Source organism: Squalius cephalus (assembly GCF_949319135.1).
Source record: "Squalius cephalus genome assembly, chromosome: 7".
Classification (NCBI taxonomy): Eukaryota; Metazoa; Chordata; class Actinopteri; order Cypriniformes; family Leuciscidae; genus Squalius; species Squalius cephalus.
This window is the reverse complement of record NC_137128.1, coordinates 34,938,171-34,954,949: the sequence shown is the minus strand read 5'-3', so window position 1 is coordinate 34,954,949 and position 16,779 is coordinate 34,938,171. Positions and strand designations below refer to the sequence as shown.

At 35.0% G+C, this 16,779-nt stretch overlaps 2 protein-coding genes across 3 annotated transcripts; one reads left to right on the top strand and one right to left on the bottom strand.

Moving 5' to 3' along the window:
- Positions 1–740: 740 nt before the first annotated feature.
- Positions 741–14,782, top strand: LOC307161055 (uncharacterized protein). The gene is made up of 46 exons (XM_079875521.1): positions 741–814; positions 912–964; positions 1,915–1,956; positions 2,065–2,083; positions 2,233–2,292; positions 2,398–2,463; positions 2,590–2,673; positions 2,767–2,856; positions 2,970–3,029; positions 3,104–3,169; positions 3,319–3,405; positions 3,535–3,624; positions 3,774–3,860; positions 3,952–4,029; positions 4,607–4,696; positions 4,833–4,895; positions 5,175–5,237; positions 5,409–5,468; positions 5,555–5,629; positions 5,773–5,859; positions 5,929–6,006; positions 6,096–6,158; positions 6,852–6,941; positions 8,674–8,763; positions 8,848–8,937; positions 9,182–9,271; positions 9,438–9,527; positions 9,646–9,708; positions 9,806–9,865; positions 9,950–10,009; positions 10,166–10,231; positions 10,862–10,948; positions 11,034–11,111; positions 11,196–11,264; positions 11,501–11,590; positions 11,709–11,786; positions 11,864–11,953; positions 12,159–12,248; positions 12,342–12,431; positions 12,816–12,962; positions 13,123–13,212; positions 13,305–13,394; positions 13,540–13,644; positions 13,776–13,826; positions 13,950–13,976; positions 14,094–14,782. The coding sequence occupies exons 1-46, from the start codon at positions 742–744 to the stop codon at positions 14,648–14,650; spliced, it is 3,972 nt and encodes a 1,323-aa protein (XP_079731647.1). The 5' UTR covers position 741; the 3' UTR covers positions 14,651–14,782.
- Positions 14,783–15,128: 346 nt separating this feature from the next.
- On the bottom strand, positions 15,129–16,552 carry cUnh14orf119 (chromosome Un C14orf119 homolog). 2 transcript variants are annotated; one of them, XM_079875533.1, is made up of 3 exons: positions 16,421–16,552; positions 15,619–16,037; positions 15,129–15,523 (listed from the first exon to the last, which is right to left on the bottom strand). In XM_079875533.1, the coding sequence occupies exons 2-3, from the start codon at positions 16,033–16,035 to the stop codon at positions 15,350–15,352; spliced, it is 591 nt and encodes a 196-aa protein (XP_079731659.1). In that variant the 5' UTR covers positions 16,036–16,037; positions 16,421–16,552; the 3' UTR covers positions 15,129–15,349. The 2 variants fall into 2 exon arrangements, with proteins under 2 accessions (XP_079731659.1, XP_079731660.1); XM_079875534.1 differs by lacking the exon at positions 16,421–16,552 and adding an exon at positions 16,130–16,201.
- Positions 16,553–16,779: the final 227 nt, after the last annotated feature.

The following is a 16,779-nucleotide window of genomic DNA, read 5'->3' as shown; positions in this document are numbered from 1 at the left end:
GAATGAATGAAATTTTTCACCATTTTTACAGTCTGGTGCGATACTGTAGTAGATGGTAGTAGCATAGTTAAAATTTCCACTCTATCAATCTTGTAAGTAAAGAAGTTCACAAAGTCATGGTGTGCTGTTTGGAAACGTCCGTTGTTGAAGCTTTATTTTTTGTTAATTTAGCCACTGTTTCGAATAAATACCTAGGGTTGTGTTTGTTTTCTTCTAAAAGTGTTGAAAAATAAGCGCCTTTCTGTACGCAATCGTGCTTTCTCTCCAAGAAATGCGAAAAATTTCTAATTTTGTTTTCTTCCAGCTACGCTCTATTTTTCTGGCTGCTCTCTTAAGGGCCTGAGTGTACTCATTGTACCACGGTGTTGGACTATTTCCTTTAATATTCTTTAAGCGCAATGGAGCAACCGTGTCTAAAGTGCTGGAAAAGAGAGAGTCAATCATTTCTGTTGCAACATCAGAATACAGCAGAATAAAACTGCATGATCAAGACACGTAAGATGTTGTGACAGTGCAGATGACAAATGGCAAAATGTGTTATTTGGCCCAAAGAAAGTAATGTCTTTGGTCATATAAGGAGTTAGTCAGAACTACATTAGCTAAGTCAGTCTACTGATGCTTTCTTCCGGCATGAGAGGTAAAATAACCCAGTAAAAAATGAGAATTAGGCAATAACGGACCAGTGTGTTTTTCATATAAAAAGCACACAAGCTCACTGTGATAGTACTTTCACACACAGCAATGGGGTGGATAGATAATCTCCTGATTTGTTCTTTCTTAGTGTCAATTTACCTGCTGACACAGGCTAAATGTGGTAAGCATTTCTTCCATTGTTCTGTCTGTCTCCTTTCTATGAGAGAAAGAAATAATTGTAAGACATAGAGTGCATTGATATTTTCATTGTGATTTAGGTCCTGTGAATGCAGCCTCATCTAGGAGTGATGAAAAAGACACTTCGTTTGAGGTGGGTTTCAAGTGCAACTGGTTAAACAGACATGCCTTTTTTCAGATATGACTTCTTGTATTGTCATATGACTTCAATTTACAAGTATACGTGAAGCATATGAATCAGTATACAATCACACTGTTTAAATGTTTGGGGTTGTTAAAATTTTTTAATATTTTTGAAAGAAAACTCTTGTGCCCACAAAGGCTGCATTTATTTGATCAGAAAAACAGTAATAATGTGAAATATTGTTACATTTTAAAATAACTTTTCTAATTTATGTAATAAATGTAATTTATTCCTGTGATGGCAAAGCTGAATTTTCAGCATCTCTTCATTCTTCATTGTCACACGATCCTTCAGAAATCATTCTAATATGCTGATTTGGTGCTCAAGAAACATTTCTTATTATTATCAATGTTGAGCACATTGTGCTGCTTAATATTTGTGTGGCTTCTGTGATACACTCTTTGATGAATAGAAATAACTAAAAAAAAATAACTTTTTTTTACATGAAATCTTTTGCAACATTATATTTACTGTCACTTTTGATCAATTCAATGCATCCTGGCTAAATAAAAGTATTCATTTGTTTCTACAAAAATTACTGAACCCAAACTTTTATGCCAAGTCAAGTCACCTTAATTTATATAACGCTTTATATAATATAGATTGTTTCAAAGTGGTTTCACAGCAATAAACAGGAAAAGAACAGAATCAATTATGCAAACTTCATCAAATATGAGACAAATTCAAATTCTGTTGTAAAGCAGCTCTGCATAGTCAGTTCAGTGTGTATTCAGTGGTATATAAGAAGTTTAACTGGTAGTGTAAATGAGAAGTTTCTAACACAAAAATGCAGCTTGAGAAATATATCATTGGCAAATTGTATATTAATGTCTTTCACACTGTAAAACTGAACAAGGTCACTCATTTTAGTCTAAAGTGAAATTTTCCACTCATTTTAGGCACGCATGGATTTCACAACAGAAAGAGAAGTCATAACAGAGGTGAGTCTGTTTTAATCTTTGTTTTTTGCATATTAGTTTTATAGGCATGCACTTTTAAATGTACGTTGTTAAAAAAATGATCTTTTTCATTATCTTTCTGTAAACTAGCCTACTAAGGACTATTCAGGTATGTGAATTATATTTTATTCAAAACCAATTTGGAGATTAGATTAGTTTTCACCCCAGGCCAGTTCTACCAGCTTGAAGTTTCCATCCCAGTAAAACATTGTACAACATGACTAGAAAGTGTCAGTCTTATCATCTGTACTTATTTAGGCCACGTGATGAAGATTACATGTTGGGATTCTTACAAAGTAGCGAAGAATAATATTGATGGTGAGTCAACCATCTTCATCTACTCAAACTTAAAAGTATCAACCATGCAGTTCCATCTTGCACTCATATTCATCACAATGTTTATATTGGTGGACATGTTTTCAGGTCTTAAAAGGCAACTGGAGGATCTTTTCAAACAAGTCAGTGCCACCAAGAGTCCAGCCAAGGATGGTATGTTGAAAATGATACCTATGAACATAGCTGCTTTAAAATAATGAAATAAGTCTCCTTTTTTTGAAACATATTATGAAAAGACAATAGATTGACGCTTATTACCCTTGTTTTCCACCCATTCAGTCTTAAACATTCTCCAGAAAGTCATCGACCTACAGGAGATGGATGCGATAATAAACACTGAGAAAGATCGCGCAAGGATTGAAAGTGCGTTCCAGCAATATTACAATATTTTATCATTAACTTGAAAACCTGTACATTTCCTGTGTATAGTCATGCAGGTATTTTAAAAATCAACAGGACTGGAGAAGCGTCGACAGGAAGCAGAGAGAGACTTGTTAGAGATGAAGAAAAAAATGTCAGGAAGTGTTGAAATTTTCAAGCGTGCAGGTACAGAGACACCCCTGTGCATGGAGCAATACCACACTGACACTGTGTTTTGAGCCCTTGCTCAATTCTTAACCAGCAGGACTAGAAGTAATTGTTTTTGTTTTTTCCTCTAGTTTCACAGATAAGCTCAGAGGCATTGAAAAGTGATAAGGCAACATCAACCCCTCTTAATGGTGTGTATGATGAAAATATGTATGAATGTTACTTTACAGTTGGTTTTGCACATTCTTATGTATCTAATCCACAGAATTAAAGAAATACCTGGAAGACAAGCTCAAACAACCAGGGGAACAAGGTGGCATTGCAAACCAAGGTGAGTTTAATGAGGATGAGAACAGTGGAGCCTTTCGATCAGAAATACTTTTATCAATGATTGTGGATAAAGTTTTTTTGAAAACGTGGCATTGCAGTTTGAGTCTTTTCCTCAATAGATGACTCAATACAGTTTGTTTTGTTTTTTAGTACTGCAGATTGTTACATTGCAAATAGAGGCAATAGAACTAAAGACACGTCTCTCTGGTAAATATAAGATGCAAGTGCAGATGGATGGTGAGTGTTCATTCTTTGAGTTTACAAAATCCATATTAGGCTAGGAATTGTGAAGTTGCAGTTGTGAGATGATCTGAATGGATAATTTTATATGTGCACAATCATTTCATCTCATTTAATGTTTACCAGTAATTAAAAGCAGACTGGAGCACAAAAGTGGCCTCCTATCAGATTTGAGAGAGGAACGAGAAGAGAGGAGAGAAAACATACAAAAAATTGGTATGTTATTATTCAGTGTTTGTTTTCTTTTTCTTTTTTGTAGCTCCACAATAAATGTATAGTATCTATAATCCATGTTATGTGACAAATAAGAGGTAACTTGTGAGATCTGAAGCATTTCCTTCCCATTTTCTGTTATGGATTCACAGATAAACTCATTGCAACACTGGAGAAAGAAATATTGGACCTGAATACTGAATTATCAGCACTTAACCAAACACTTGCTCAGCTTATTGGTACTGGAATCAAACTAGTATTGATTTATGTATTATTTTGAATTTAGATGTGAATCAATATTTCATCCTGCCAATGACTTGTATCTTGTAGGACAGACAAATGAATTTGATGGGAAAAGAACTGAAGTAATTGATCAAATTGCCAAATTGAAGGGAAAAGATGAGTTAAGTAAGTTTCTTTCATTTTAATATACCTGATTCTCATTTTTCATGAATTATTCTATTTCGTGAATTCTAGTCTTAGGGGTGTAAGAATATATTGTGTCTCAATTTCGCAATACATAAATGCAACAATATTGTGGATAGTGACAATTTGTATTGTGTATAGTTCACCCAAAATAAAAATTACTCTGTTGGTCCTGATAATGCCAAATGTCATGTTACCAGTAAAAAGTGGCCTACATTATTTTAAATATATCTAGTCAGTGACAGAGTGAAAGCACATTTGTCTAAAATAATTCTGATGAATATTTGAATATTTTTATTCTGGTGTCACCATTGTCCAGTGCATTGGGTAACCAGCACCAAGTTCAAGCCTATTCATTTCCACCCCCAATGTAATACCAAATGTAGCATTTTAATTAACAGTACATTTGTAAACCTTTTACCATATGTCTTGGAGTATCGCAATAATATTGTATCGTGACTTCGGTATTGTGATATGTATCAAATTGTGACATGAGGGTATCGTTACACCCCTAAGTTTTACTGTTGCATCATCAGTAATATTATACTTTTTTTTCTAGTTTCTAGAATTCTTACACTCCAGTTTGAATTTATGGAGGCGCTAATCACTGCACAGGGACAAAAGAAAGCAGACGAATTTAAGATAGCTGGTGAGATCTGAATGGTTTTTTATTATTATAATTTGAAATATATAAATATTATTTTGATTGATTGATTGTCAGGCTTTAAAAGCAGCTTTAACAGAATTGTGATGTTTGTGTGTGATTTTGGGTTATGCCTTCTCAGATCTCCAGAAAGAGCTTGAAAAGGAGAAGGACAGGGCACTTTATCTGGATACTGACAACAAACGTAAGATTGATATATCATCTTGTAATTACTTGCCAACTAGGGATGCTTTTAAATCAATAATTTATATCCCACTGATGAAAAAAACTGTTTCTATATATGTTTACATTCATTTAAATGTACATTTATTCATTTAGCAGATGCTTTTGTGAGAAATCTTACAAATGAGAAAAATCTGAAGCAATTTATCATAAGAGCCAACTATATTCATTGTATATTGGGTCCTTCATTCCAAAATCAAACATAGATTGTTGAGTGATCTGTAATCTTTTCTACACCCAGGTTTACGCATAAAGCTGATTAACCAGATAGAACAATGCGAAGACATGATGAATATGTACAAGAGTAAGACATTTTACTCTCCTTTCCTCCCAACAAGTGACAATATGAAAGCTTTGTTGACATGAAAGCAACAAAATACATTTTATATGTAGATTTAATTAAAAACATAAAGGTCCATCTCACGATTATTGTGTTGTGATTATTATTTATTTATGTATGAATCGTCTTTTCCAGATACAGAAACTGACCTGGATGCTCAAGTAAATAAAATAACAGATTCAACCTTAAAGACAGGCAAGTTGAGTGAAATTTTAGAGACACATGAAATATAAAATATATATATATTATTTTTTACCCCCATTATTTTCACATTTCCACAGTCGTCCAGATTATTTTGCTGAGCTTTGAAATAGACACATTAACGAAACAAATTAAAGCATCTTCATCTAATGATGGTATGTCTCTCTGAACCTTTTTTGTACTTGTGATTCTGTCAACTTGAAAAGCAATCAGCATAAAAAAAAAAAAAAAAAATTAGTCATTTTAGTTTGTAATAAAGTAATATTTATTCTATTTTTGTACTTTGAACATACAATAGATGTGAAGCGATTACGGGATGAAAAACTCAAAGAACTTAAGGCAAAAAAGGAGGAACTTCAGAAAAGTGACTCTAGCTCTGAGAAAAGTGAGACTGGTTCTCTTTGCATTAATATCTGCCATAAAGTTTTGTGTACTGATTGCCTCTGCTTGTCAGTTCTTAAGGTGATATCGCAGATGGAGGAAATCTGGAAGCTACAGAACAAAGATCCAGATAACTTAAATCAAATCAGCAGTGAGTGTATACAGTACACATGCAGTAATTATGTACTAATGGGAAAAATGAACAGTACAATTTCAACTCATGTTCTATTCTGGTTTCAGAGCTGCAAAAGGATCTCTTGAAATTGATTTCAGAATTAGACGATAAAACGTCTGCAAAACCAAGTGAGTGGAGAATTATGGTTCTTGTTTGTACCTAAGGCTTGTGTTATTTGAAGTTGTTTGCACTCATATTTGGCCAGTTTCACAAACAAAGCTGAAGCCTATAGTCCCGGACTAAAATGCATGTTTCAGCTGCTTTAACTGAAAGCAACTTGCACTGACATATCTTAAAATAGTACTTAAATGTCCTAATTTAACTAAGGCTTAATCTAAGTCTCGTCTGTGAAACCAGGCCATAGATAGTTCAATAATTACACTTTCTGAAACCTTAAGGCCAGTTCACACCAAGGATGATTACTATGATAAAGACGTAAATCAATAGCTGAGTCCACAGCACAACTGAAATGATAACGGCACAGAGAAATTATATGGTTCGAATCACTTTCACAATGGTTTTTTCCATCTGATGAACAATAAAAACATTGACCAATTAGAATCCATCCTGCTTTAAAGAGCTGAAGCATTTAAAGCAGCAGACAACATAACTGCAGCGCGTACTTATATTAAACAAAACATTATCATGAGTTTGTTGTGCATGCTATCTTTATAGGTGTGATCATTTGTGGTGTGAATGGGCCTTTTTGAGTATTACATTAGCTTAAATCAGTTAATCTAAATTTTATTATACCAAATTCATAATTTGTTCATATATGTTTGGCAGAACAATCAATTTTACTTTTTTTATGTTTGCCTCAGTGTTGAAAATCTTGGCTCTCCAGTCTGATGTAACCTGGATCAAGGAAATGCTGAATAAAGTGACTACACAGGCTGAGACGAAGAAAATTGGTTGGCACTGATACTTTAAAGAACTTTTAAAAGTGTTGATATTTTTTAAAGGGATCATGATATGAGAAATCAAATTTGCCTTTATCTTTTGACATATAAGAGGTTTTTGTACCATTAGCCTAACTCTTTCCCCTTTTTTTGATAATTTTCACACAATTTTAATGGCCCCCAGAATGTTTGGCTGTATGAATATCTGGACATGCAATATATTCAAAAGAAAGAACAGAGCCTCTGCTTTTAAACAAACAAACACACACACACACACACACACACACAAAAGGTTTTATTCTAGCTGCATGCATTATTTATTTTTTATCAACACTTAAATGTGGGTAAGTTTCATTAAAAAAGCAACATTTTGCATCAACGCATTTTTGTCAAAGACAACATCGAGATGGGATTCAGAACGATGATCAAAACATAGATGGAGTAGGCTAGATAGAGTCCATCAACACCCCTAAAGCTTCGTCCTGGGTCGACATTTCATTCGACGATTTATATGCTGTTTCATGTTGATGATCGCGTTATTTTACATAAGCATCTGCTTACATATGATATTCCTTGTTTCTTCTTCTTTTCACCTGTGTTTTGATGTGGAGGTTCTGTACTCTTTCAGAAGATGTCATAGCGCCCCCACTGTATAACAGTGAAAACACGGAAAGCCGGAAAATTACGTCAATGGCGGGGAAGCGTTGTCTCATAAATGAGGATTAAAACATCCTCCTCATTATAAACAAAGCATTTGATTAATCAAGCTCCAAAAGCTCTGTCTTGTTTTGATATTGCAGGATCTGTGACATCACGGTGGCAAATACATTTGCATACAACTGCATCGACGAATAGTCATACATTGTCACACCATATATAGGCCCCGCCCACTGGTGTTCAACCGCTTAACGGCTGACATGACATTTGCCTACATTGGATGTGAGTGTCGTGTCGCGTCAAAAGCAAATAGAATTCATTATTATAATCACTGATGCTGTATACACTGGATACAGTATACAGATTAGCGATTAGTTTCTGACATACTTTACGCGCTAGTCTGTCGACCACATGACAAACGGAAGAGTGAAGAACGTTTGCTTTGATGCGTCCAGTTTAAACAGCTTGTTTGCATCTCTGTAGAAACTTCTGAAGGATCCCAACGCCAAAAACAAATGGATGATTTATTTCAATGCCGTCCCGGATCGCATCAGAGGACTATATGTTTGTTCGGAGAATTTTGTTTTGTAAACAAGGCACAGTATAATGGAGAGTTCGCAAAGAAACTTGTTGAAAAATTAAGCTGCCAACTGTATCGAATCTGACAGCAGCTGCATCACAAACCACAAGTAAATTATTACATAATGCTTCGTCTGTAAACCACGGTTTTATATGGATAATGTTTTCAAAACACATACTTACGTGCAATAGGGAGTGGGTATTGATTCTGTTTCCTTTGCAATGACTTTAGCCAATCATAACAGTGGCAAGTCTTAAAGGAGCCGCATCTTATAAACTGATCATTTCAGACAGAGGGACAGAATGAGGATTAAAAATAATTGTTTTCCGCATATAGTTTATTTGTTTTTTTGTGCAAAAAAAAAATTCATTAACATTATAAGTGAACCTCAAGGAACTTGAAAATCCATTTCATGATCCCTTTAATATTTTCTTTTTTTACATGAGCAGATTGTATTTGTAACTGCTCAGGTTGGATTATTGCCATACTTACACTGACTTCTGACAGAGCTCCAAAATGCGCTGGATGACGTGGAACGTATGCTGAAGGAAAAAAACAAAGAACTGGCTGCTGGGACCGGTGACATCCGTCAGTTACGTGAGTGAAACCTTTCATTTTGACATTTGAGACAGTAACTAAATGGAAATCTAGTGGCCGGCCATTAAAATGCTTGATTTGCAGAGAGAGACATTGATCTTCTGAGGAAAGAAGTTTCAATGCTGAAAAAGGAAAAGGACACAGTTCAACAGACTGCAAATCAGAGGATTAAAGGTTTCAGTTCCACCCTGTACAGCAGTCAACATCTGAAGTGGATCAAAACCTTTCATCAAAGTTATACATGAATTTTGAACAATACCCGTTCTTGTCTTCGGACAACTTTGATTAACTTTTGTGATCCACTTCAAATGTTGACTACTGTATTTCATTTCAGTCACATGAATTCAACAACAATCCATGAATTGATTTTCATTATTATTCTTTCTTTGATTAAAACTTATTACTCAATCTGTCACAGATCTTGAAGGTAAACTAAAAGAGAGTAACGAGGCATTGGATGATGCAAATAAAACTCTGAAAGAGAATAATGCCACACTATCACAACAAAGTAAGTGGACAAGCACTGAAGAGATTCAGCCAATCAGAAAATGATGTCGGTTTACAATAATTATCAGGATTGGAAGATAAAACATGCATTTGTCGATTTGTCTGCCAATGTCCTGTCAGAACATCAGATCATTGCTTTATAACGTTGTAACCTCATGTCCCCCTAGTTACAAAGATCAGCGAACTCATAGGCAAAGTGAGAACCTTGAAACAGCAAGAGGAAGAAAAAGAATCGCAAGTAAATGCTAGAATAGCTGGTGAGTTTTTTCAATCCCACGTATCCATCAGATACAACCTCCCTCACTTATTTAACAGTAAGCATATAAAAATTGGGCCTTTCCATTAATGAAAGAACACTTGATGTTGTTCTTTTAGAGCTTGAAAGTAAACTGATGAAGAAGGAGGAAGAAAATGCCCAAATTCGTGACGATAATGAAAGTAAAACTTTCAGCAATAAAATCTTCATCAATATAGGGTATTTAAAGTCATTGTCTAAAGAACAATTCCCCTTCTTCCCGATTCTGTCTCTCTCTAGAGCTGAAAGAAAATTGTGTGGACACCAAATATTGCCCTGAACTCCAGGAGAAATATAAAGGTATATGTCTGCTTTAAAGAGATTGTCCTTTAAGAACTTTCGGAGAGTTGTATAAACAGGATACTTGGTGGCTGTGTGTTACAGAAATGCAGGCTGAATATAACGATACCATTTCTAAATTGAACGATGTACTTCTTCAGAAGGGTGAGTGAAGCCCTAATTTATAATTAAATTAATGACAAAATTCATCACAAAATATTGTAATTTATAAAACATCATATTGTGTTAAACCTTATGTAAGTCTACTTCACTCTTATTTTGTCACATAATTCTCTCTCTCTCCAATGTTGTTGTTTTCAGTTTTTATCATTAAAAATCTAATTGATGAAGTGGAGTATCTGGATAAGAAAGCTGAACAAGGATTAGGTAATGAAGGATGTATATCTATTGATTCTGATATCACAAACTGCAATACTTTTAGACATACATATAAAAAGAAGTCTCTTCTGCTTACCAAGGCTGCATTTATTTGATCAAAAAATTAACTTTCTTCCATGTTTGTGCTGCTTAATGTTTTTGAGAAAACGGTGATCGTTTTTTTGAGGATTCTTTGATGTAAAGTATACATCAAAACTGTTCAAATAACAGCATTTATTTAATATATTATAACAATGTAAAATTCTTTACTGTCACCATTGATCAGTTTAATGTGTCCTTGCTAAATAAATCTATGAATGTGTTAATTTCATTTAAAAAAAAATATATATATATAAAAAAAACTTACTGACCCCAAACTTTTGACTTATGTACATTTCATACTATTTGACATCAGCAATGCAGGTGTAAGACTTTCCATAATTATTCACATGAATGAGCATCATTGAACAAATTACGCACAGACCTAGCAGACTATTTTCACTGCACCTTTCCAAGACCTTAACTTTCAGAATACCAAAAACGTATTAATCTATTAGATTTTTCACTTTATGTGAATTTAAATGAGAGTAAGGGGTGTTTTTGTTCCATTCGCTCCATCTATGGTTATCTGCTTTTCAGGAGTGAGCCAAGAACTGGAAGAAAAGAAAAAAGAATTGAAGGAGGCAATGCAGCAATTGAAAGCTGAGGGATCCATATCAGCCAAAAGTGAGTGAAACCCCATTTTACTGAATTTTGGCCCTTCTTTATCTAAAGAGAGACCATTTCATTCTTACACAATGGTTTGTTACAGCTCTGGATGTACTTCAGTTACTAACTGAGCTATGGAAGCTGGAAGAAAATCCAACTGAGAATTCAGAAAAGATTCAGCGTGAGTTGAAACAAATCCTTTTCTTCCCTTTAAAAACATCTCAATCATTAGCTCACAATTAGTGATTTTCTTCTCTTCATTTAGAACTGGAAGCTAAATTAAATGGTTTGCTGACTGAGTTGAAAAACTCTGGAGAGAAGGGGCTTGAACTGAGTGAGTTTAATCTAATTTCCTTTTAAATTGCAATAGAGTAAAAACCTGTTTAATAATAGCATTGTAGCTCAAAGAGTGGAGCATGGTGCTTGCAATGCCAAAATCATGGGTTCGATTTTTTTTTAGGGAATGCATGAACTGATAAAATGTATACCTTGAATGCAATGTAAGTCGCTCTGGAATAAAGCATCTGCCAAATGCATAAATGTAAATGTTTTTCTTATAAATTCATACAGCCTTGAAGATCATTTCTATAAAGGAATCAATGTCCAGACTAAAACAAGCAAAAGGAAAAATGCAAGAGGAATACAAAAGAGAAATCAATGGTAAGCCAATCTTAAATGCATCTATTGCCATTAAATTATCTGAAGAGTGCGGATTATTCGTTTAAAATGAAAGGGGAAACAAAGACTACTAAACTTTCTTTTTTATGTTGTTGGTCAGGTCTAAAGAAGGAAATAGAGGACAAAGAAAAAGAGATTTTGCTTTTGAAGGCTAACTGTGAGCAGTCCACTCAGCTGAGTAAGTTGTGTTAGTTCCTACCATGTTCTCTGCATTTTAACCCAGTATATTGTTAATAAAAACATGTTGCTTTCCAGAGGACAGGATAAAACAACTAGAGAAGGCGGCTGAGGAAAGCCAACAAAAATTGAACAAACTACAAAAAGAATCAAAGGATAAGATTGCAGGTACGTTTGATGTGCTATTAAGTTGTATAATAATGTTGAGACTCCTAAAGAACAGATCTTCATTAGAGGGAATGCATCCTGTTGGGATACAATCACAAATAACTTCAAAACTAAATCAGAGCTTTATTAAACATGAAAACAATTATGATGCTTAATAAACACAGATTTGTGTTATTAAATATTATCATTTCATTTTTTTTCTCAGCGCTAGAGAAACAAATTGAAACAAAGGACCAGCAGCTGGCAAACTCTGAAGATAAACTTCGGGAGACAAATGCTGAAAATGCTGTTTTGGGTAAGAAAAAAGATTATTTATGTTTGATTGCATATTGTCACCTATGCATGACTGGTCATTCCAAGAATTTCAGTTTTGTGTCTTTTGTTTCAGTCAAAAAGCTGAACAGTCTGAATGATGACATAAAGAAAATCACAGAGGAGAAAAATAATGCACTACAGAAAGCAAATGAAGAAGTCGCCGGTATGACGACACTATCAAAACACCAAAGACGTGCTTAAATTCATTATCTTTTATAATATTTTTTTAATGCTGACATGCTGAAAGACGCTCCAAAACAAAGAATAAAAATGACATAAAAGGATTCCTAGCAGCATGTGAGAAATAAACTACAATTATAGTGCTATGATGACGTACTTCTAGTCCGTGTATGAAGTGAAGTATACAATGGCTAATGGGGTTACTCATTTCCACTGGAGACATTAAGTCTTTATGTGCTTTTAAATATTTCACCTCAAATTCGACACATTATGTGTGCAATTTGCAGCATCATTTTATATCAAGGTAGAATCAATTTGACCATTTCTTGTTTTAAATTTTCCTAACTTCATTTTTATGCACTGTCAGGTTTAAATGAGAAAGTGCAAAGATTGGAAAATGCGCTTGCTAAACAGAACCTGTACCTGAAGGAGAAGGATGATACCATTGCTAAACTGAAAGAGCTACGCGACAATATGGAGCAAGAGCTTGAAAAAGTGAAGAAGAAAAACGAAGGTCGGTGAGAAGAGATTAAAAGGGTTTTTGAATATGTGGTTCATAAACTGGGGAAAATTGAGAAAACTGTCAATCAAATTAACTACAGATAAAACAAAATAATGATGCTGCAAATTGCACACTTGATGCATCATTACTCCTTTTTTTTGTTGTTCTCCAGAACTAGTGACAGAGTTTAAAGCAAAGGACCAGCAACTTGCTAAAACTGAAGCCAAATTTAAGGAGATAAATGCTGCAAATCAAGACTTAAGTAAGAATAAAATCTATGAATGACAGAGGTGTTCCAATATAAAATTGACAAAATTAATGCATTATAGTAATTGATTCTTTCTTTTGTTTTAGTTCGCAAGCAGGTGGAAAATGAAAAGGAACTAAGAAAAATCATTGAGGAGAAAAACATTTTGCAAAAAAAATCACAGGAACAAATCTCTGGTATGACAATACTGTCAAAACACTCCAAGTCATGATAAAGTTCACATGTCCATTATTTTGTACACTTTTATATTGCATTACATTGATTTGGATTTTATAATTTGGTCTATTATATTTTATTCAAACCTCACTTTGACACTGGAAGCACAAAAACAAGACCTTGCTGAGAAGGACCAGAAACTCAAGGATCAGGACCAAAAAGTTGCTGAACTTCAAAATGAGTTAAAACAAGAGAAAGATAAATTCAACGGTGAGTGGGGTGCCACTATCTTTTGGTACAGTCAATAAATAATGCAATGGTCAGGAACCAAAAAACTTTGATTTTGCATGTATCTGTAGAAGGAAATCAGACAGGTTTTAATATTTTCACAATATTTATAGGTGTGGTCAGTGAGAATGAGAAACTTAGACAACAAGTGGATGAACTTGAGAGTGAGATATTTCCTTTTTTCTTGAGCAAAAAAAAAAAACTATTTGCATTATCTATTATCAGAATTACCAGTATGCTTTTGTTTCTTTTATAACTCTTATAACTTTTTTTATATTTTATTATAGAAGGAAAAAAAGAACTTCCAAAGGAAGGTAAGTTTGTGATTTCAGTCTGGTTGTAATAAACAGAATAAAAAAAATAAAAAAATTAGTTACAGTCTGTAAAAATGCAATTAAACTGAAAAATGTCTGCCTGTGTGCCCATGCCAGAATGGCCGAGGTTTGACGCAAACACTGCCCACCGCAGACTCATCTTGTCGCAAAATGAGAAAGAGGCAAGAACCTCTTTATTTGCTCAGAGTGTACCTAACACCCCTGAGCGCTACGACACAGCTATTGCAGCTCTGGCAAAAGACGGATATAATTCTGGAAAACATTACTGGGAAATTGGGGTGGCTGGAAAAAATTGTTATGTTGTGGGAGCGGCCAAATCGTCCGCTCAGAGAGAAGGTATTCTTACATATGGCCCTTCGGCTGGCTACTGGGTTATTCTGAAGAAGAGAGATGGATCACTTGTTGCCATTGAAGACAAGAATGTTCAAATAAACGTTCGTGGAACACCTTCTGTAATTGGGATCCAGGTGGATTTTAAAAATAAAGAGGTAACTTTTTATGATGCAGTAAAGAAATTTGAAATCTTTAGGTTCACTGGCAATGAGCTGCAAGGTAACATTTACCCATATATTGAGACCTGCAGTGATTCCAATGAGCTTGACCCTCCCTTGGTCTTAAAGCAAGTTCAATCCATAGATTGGCTCAAGCAATGATCTCCATATATTAGGAGTCTGTTTATGTATGCAAAGAAAATGCCCTCTGCTTTGAGATTTCGGATTGTTACTACTCTCAACTGCATTCTTGAATGTCTTGCATCTTTCATTTTAATAAAGCATTTACATTTGAAAAACAATATTTATCCTATATGTTGGTGTCTTTTAACATTTAAAAGGATAAAGTCATGCAAAATCTGTCATCATTTACTCACTTTCATATCGATCCAAACCTGTATCTTTCCTCATAAAAGAAGATATTTTGCAAAATGTCTTTTTTTTTTGTCCATACTATGGAAGTCAATAGTAACCAAAACTGTTTGGTTTCCTACATTCTTCAGAATATCTTATGTGTTCCATAGAAGAAATAAATGCATACAGGATTGGAACAACAGAGAGTAAACAATGTCAAAATGTTAATTTTTGAATGAACTTGAATGTCTGAAGCAGCAAATCCACACAGAGGAAACATAAATGAAAAACTTATTTTTTTTTATTTAGGGGAAAAAACAACAACAGGTTTTTGCTTCCAAACATGAACTTTTTAAGAGTAAACAGTGCTTGAACTACGGTCACATGCATACCAAGCTCAGCTTTTCAAAAACCCATTTAACAGTATAATAGTCCATAGGAGACTTGATTTCAGTTACATTTGAAGAGTGAAAAAGACAAAACAATAAAAAACATTGTATGAAGACCTCAATCTCTGCCTGCTGTTCCAGCAACCCGGCTATAGAAGTATGCAACAAAGGTTGGGTCCTTTTCCTCTAAGCTGTTCAAAAAGGCATTTCTCTCCTCTTCACTCCATGAATCAAACCACTGAGTCCACAGTCTTAACTGGCATTCAAAAATGTTGGGTGGGCGATCATTCACCTGAAATGAAGAGACAAAGAGAATACCCGTGTTAACATACAGATCTGCCTACAAAGCATCTTTTGACATGGATGGATGAAAAATAAATAAAACACCTGTAGTGTGTTGAGCTGGTCTAATAAACTAGACACCTTTCCAGGCACTGCCTTTGAGATCAGATCTTCCAGAAACCGTTGCTTCTGGACAGCGTTCCATCCAAAATACCAACCAAGTACACATCGTTGCTCCTGAAGCGTCACGAAAGTCAGCGGCACAGAGTTTTCTCTGGAGCCCATGTTGAGGGACGTGCAGGACAGAGCTTCCAGACGTTGGGGGACGATGCCTCCTGAGGCAGGGGGAAAGTCTGTGATGGAGACTGGAGGATGGGTTGACCAACCTTGTCCATCAGACATTCCTAACTGTGTAATGGTGTGCTTAGAGACCTGTGTATGGGACAGATCTTCCACTGTAGGGGGCATCATGGATGCATCTGGCTGGCCTGAGCCTTGTAAAGCCTGGTGGAACCAAGCCATTTCTAATAAGGTCAGAAAAAGGAGGATTTCAGCAGGCTTGACTTTGATGGTAACGTTTCTAAACAAAACTATAGCGTTAAAAGAAACAGGTTACCTTAATGTTGAGCATTTTCATAACTTCATACATAAACTGAAACATTAAATAAGGTACCTTCATGCATTTAACATACATTATTACATCGGTTCAAAGGCTTCGTAAAACTGTTAGCTTTGCATCGTATCATGACTGCAGTAGGCTACACTTGTATTCACTTCCTTGTTAAGACACACTGTGCTTGCTAACGTCAGATTGCTAGCGTCAGATTGCTAGCTGACCAAAACAAACGGGTAAACTCCGTTATAAAACATTACTTGAGTCAGAGTGTCATTTTAAATAAAACGTCACCTTTTCTTAGCTGGACTTGTCACCTTCGGTCAAAAAAGCATGTTGTTACTTTCAAAATCTGAAATTAGAGGGTAAATAATCTCGATTGAGCCGTGAAGCTCAAACAGAGCCGCTCGATGCGTTCTGTTCAATAAACCGCTCGGACACTAGGGGGCTTTGCATGTTGTGATGTCCTATTCGTGAAACACAAACCGTTTTTTTTTTTTTTTTGGATCGGATCTTTTTCACATTGTTCACAATAATGCGTCTCGCTGCTGACGAAACGTACTGAATGAGTCGTTCATGAAATTTACTGAATCCGGTCACCTTTCGAGTCAACAACTCACCAACTCGTTGAACAGAGAACCGAACGATTCGGA